The 4,306-nt window shown below is 50.5% G+C and overlaps 1 protein-coding gene across 1 annotated transcript in view; it reads right to left on the reverse strand.

Moving 5' to 3' along the window:
• Positions 1-596: 596 nt before the first annotated feature.
• The window catches only part of LOC104461954 (electroneutral sodium bicarbonate exchanger 1-like), a gene marked incomplete at its 5' end in the record, with an annotated part of 5,165 nt that continues 1,455 nt past the window's right edge, over positions 597-4,306 (reverse strand). The window contains 8 exons of the mRNA XM_010073708.1: positions 597-734; positions 872-1,046; positions 1,519-1,610; positions 1,765-1,911; positions 2,075-2,162; positions 2,528-2,685; positions 2,805-2,893; positions 3,031-3,225. Coding sequence (XP_010072010.1) covers positions 597-734; positions 872-1,046; positions 1,519-1,610; positions 1,765-1,911; positions 2,075-2,162; positions 2,528-2,685; positions 2,805-2,893; positions 3,031-3,225 — 1,082 coding nt within the window. The remainder of the gene's footprint in view (positions 735-871; positions 1,047-1,518; positions 1,611-1,764; positions 1,912-2,074; positions 2,163-2,527; positions 2,686-2,804; positions 2,894-3,030; positions 3,226-4,306) is intronic.

The raw sequence follows: 4,306 nt of genomic DNA on the forward strand, positions 1-4,306 counted from the left end.
GCCATGTCCCCCTTGGGGGAAAATTGGGAGCAACGCAGGAGCGTGTAAAGGCTGCAGATGGAAAATGCGGTTCCTGTGTCTTCACAGACGGCCCCGGGGCTGTGGTATGGGGTGTGGGCCCGCGGGAGGAGAGGCCAATTATTTAATTATCATTATTTAACAATTATCTTGTGTTAAAGCCTTGGAGGCTATTAGAGGTCAGATCGCTGTTGTGGAAGGTGGTTTCTCCCACATCACCCCAACGCCTAAACACCAAAAGCAGCTGGTTCTGCACCAGCCACCTGCTACCAACAAACTGGGGCTTGATAATAAATTTAATTGCAATAAGGGTGGTTCTTCCACGTCAAAGTCATCACAACAAAAGGACCAATGTGGAAAATACCCATTTCCCGTGCAAAGCTCCTACTTTTTAAATAAAATAATCGCCGGGTGGCTCTGGCACCATCACACACTAACACAGCAGTGTGCAATGTCCGTGACACAGGGAACAGCTTAAATCTAACAACTACCACTAAGAAAAACACAAGAAAACCATCTTTTCTCCATCACCGCCTTCTTCTGAGGGCTCTTGCGGCACCTGGAGGTGGCAGCTGGCCTTACTTGCAGAACTTGTAGAGGATCTTCTCAAACACAAGGACGGGGCCGGTGCTGCCCAGGATGGTGAGAGGTTGGCCAGCAAAGAGGGAAAACACCACGCCGGTCATGGACGCGCCCAGCAGCGACTCCATGGCACTCTGTCCGGGGAGGAGAGGCAGCAGGGAGCAAATAAATCATTAGGGAAAAATACCCCCAAAGCCAATTCCCTGCAGCAACAACTTTCACGTGAGTTTCATCCTCCCCCTACAGGACCCCCCAAGAGAGAGGAGCTCACGATTTGGTTGTCGGTTGCCTCCCCCAGCAGCCCCCCGAAGGTGATGACGGGGGACATGCAGGCACAGTAGAGGAAGAGGAAGGACGCCAGACACTTCAGGCTCAGACCATCCCGAAAGTCGCTCCAGAACCACGGAGCTTTTCGTTTCACATCCAGGATCAAACCTCCAAAGAGCCTGGAGGAAGGAAAAAAAATAGAATGTTCTCTTGGGAGACCACATGGTGTTTCCTTTGCTGCAGAAGGGCAATCGCAAGCACAGACTGACTTTCATCGTGAAAAAGCAGCAGTCTCCTCCTCCCATTTTATAGCCAGTAGAAACTCATGCACACAAAAAACTCCTCCAACAAAAAAGGATCCAACCTGGGAGCCCATCCCCTCTTAGTGCAACACTCCCTTGCTCTGAGAAGCAGCAGAGCTCTGCCTGGAGGTATTGACACATCTGCTTCCATCTGAAACCAGGAAAACCTGGGTGCAATGATGCTGCGGCTGAGACCAGCTGCCCCCATCTCCCACCAGCCCAGCCGCTAACGAGAAGCCCCTTCCCTGAACCAACCAACGCCAAAAACCTGCTGGAAGGGAGGTCCACACTCAGATTTTAAAGGTAAACAGAAAAAAAACCAAAAAACCCAAACTATGAAAGCTCCCACCTGCCCGTCCGCTCCAGTTCAGGACCACTGTGTTTCTCCGGCTCGCTGTGAGCAGCACTGCCATCGAGAGCTCTCAGCATCTTCCTTTTTTCCTGTTCAAATGGAAATAAGACAAAGAAATGTATTGGTAACCAGTGGCTTGTCTTGCTTCTGGACTGGGTCAAACCGGGACCTTGTGAATCTGAGCCCCTGGAGAGCATCCCCAGCCGTCCGCCACCCCGACCATCCCCCCTGCACAGCACCCACCTGCGAAGGGACGCTTTTTGGGGGCTCGATTCGGATTGCTGGATCCCACCCTCCCGGTGGCAAGACCGTGACCTGATCCAGAAACTCATCGATGCCGGCCACGAGGTCATCCCGGTTCCTGGCTTTATAGGCAACACAATGGAAAACCTGCCAACAGGAGACAACACGGTGAGAGGACAACCCGTCTGGGAACTCCTGACCAGGGCAGTAAGCTCTTGGCTAAATACAAGATAATTTTCCCCAGATCTCCCACTGGAAATGGGGAGGCAAAGAAAGCCAAGAATGACCCAGAGATTATCTCTTATCGCACCTCATCCGTCATGATAGTCGCCATGGACCTGCCGATCTCGTGGTACTGATGGGCTTTTCCTTCCGGTCCAAGCAAAACAAACAGGAACCTGGGCAAGAGAAACAAAATGAGAATGAAGAACCTGTCCTTGCTCAAAGAGCAGCCAAGGAGACGCCCGGGAGCTCCCAGCCCAGAGCGCGGCTCACGGGCTCAGCGACTCCGCCATGAATTTGAAATTCATCAAAACCAATCGGAAATTTAATTTTGGAGCCAACTTTCATTAAAATTGGCCAATGGGTTTAAAAGCTACAGCAGGGAAGAGAGAAATGAAGGCGGGGAGACGTGGGTGGGAGAAACGTGCTTGCTCCCACCAGCCTTGTTCCATTGGGATGCCAAACCGAGGCATGCAATTTGATGTTTTGATGGTTTTTGGTTTTTTGTTTTTAATAAAAACTTTGTGCTTCTCATTTGGACCTTGTTGGGATGGGAACTTCCGTCATGCCAGGGAGGAGGACAGCCGGATTCAGGCGGACAAACGCCACGATGGGTCGGTGAAGGAAATCCAGCTCTCCGACAAGCACGTTGGATGCTTCAGCCCCAATGGGAATTTTCTTCATGAAGTGCAGCTCCGCCTGGGCACAATAAACGATCTTTAAGCAATTACCCCAACACCAAAGCCCACAGCGCTCTGCAGCCAAGTTTGCAAGAGCAGGTCTGGCCCTAAGGCGTAAGAAATCTGTGAGCGTCTGACCTTGCTTAAATCCATTGGGCTGGTCTCAAGGTTCATCCCGTTTTTAGCTTCTGCAGTGGTGGGAGAAGGATGAGGGGTGAGTGTTTGGGCTGGGAGGAAAAAGAGGAACACTCAGAAAGATGGACGAGGAGCAACTGGGTCACTCCTCCTTCACCAGGATAAGTCTAAAGGGGCCAAAAACCTGCGGGAACCTTCCCCTGGTGCCAAACCCTGTAGGAACCCTCACCCGGCTTGTCGAGGAGTTGCGGGTCCGACTGCCTCTCTCCAACATCAGCAAAGGAGCGGACGGTGGGGAGAAGGTTGTTTCTTTTCTTCTCGTTCTGATGGTGATGCTTCTTCAAAAGAACTTCTCGAACTTTCGCCCGCATGCGCTCGTCAAACTCCGCGGACTGTTCTTGCTGGCCCAGGATCATGTCTGGGGAGGGCGAAGGGAAACGAAGCTGTCAGAACAGAAACCCCCTAATCCCAATCCCTGAAGCCACTGGCCACACAGGATAACCTAACGTGGGCTCAGCCTGGCTTAGCAAGACATTTGAATACAGTTCAGCCTTTGCAGCAAAAGCAAGAATTTTCTTTTGCTAAAATCCGTCCTCAAAGTGCTTATTCATCACTCCTCTAAGATAATTATTTCCCATTCTAAATAATGCAATTTTCTTGCCCTTTCTGTCTGACTCTAAGCATTTAACCAAATTATAAGCCATCTATACCACAGACGTTCCCAGCGTTTCCTTGGCCGATCGACTGCAATTTGCCGAGCCCGAGGAGAAATGTGCTCAGAACAGCTCTGGCTTCTCCAGCTCTCCAAAGGGCTGAACGGAGACCTGCCAGTCAAAGAGCATTTCTCCAAAGCTGCTTTTTTCAATTAACTTCAATTATCGTCCCCACAGACACACACTGCTGGGTCATCTGCCAGATAAACTCTGCCTTTAAAGCTTAAATCCTGCCTGTTAAGGAAAAAGAGAAAGAGAAGGAGAGAAAGAGAAGGAGAGAAAGAGAAGGAGAGAAAGAGAAGGAGAGAAAGAGAAGGAGAGAAAAAGAGAAGGAGAGAAAGAGAAGGAGAGAAAGAGAAGGAGAGAGAAAGAGAAGGAGAGAAAGAGAGAGAGAGAGAAAGAGAGAGAGAGAGAAAGAGAGAGAGAGAAAGAGAGAGAGAGAGAAAGAGAAAGTAAAAAGAAGGAAAAAAAAGGGATGTGAGGAAATGGCTTGTAATAAATAGTTTATTCAACGAGGTTCAGCTCTTATGCAGCCTGCTGAGGCCTGACACACGCTCCCTTTTGGCCGGACAGTATTCTCTAATCCCTTCTCTAACCCCACAAATTGCTTTCAAAAGGATCCCACATTGAAAGAAAAAGCCAGCGTGACTGTTGCACGCCCACCCTACACCCCAAAACCGACTCACGACTCAAAACCCCAGCGGGACTCCTGGCAAAGGCCGTGCTTTGGGGCAGGGTTTGGTTCGGGAGCGATGGGCATCACGGCGAGCTGAGCTTGGCCGCTCCGGCAGG

This window comes from Pterocles gutturalis, unplaced genomic scaffold (genome assembly GCF_000699245.1).
Source record: "Pterocles gutturalis isolate BGI_N339 unplaced genomic scaffold, ASM69924v1 scaffold33047, whole genome shotgun sequence".
NCBI classification, from domain to species: Eukaryota; Metazoa; Chordata; class Aves; order Pterocliformes; family Pteroclidae; genus Pterocles; species Pterocles gutturalis.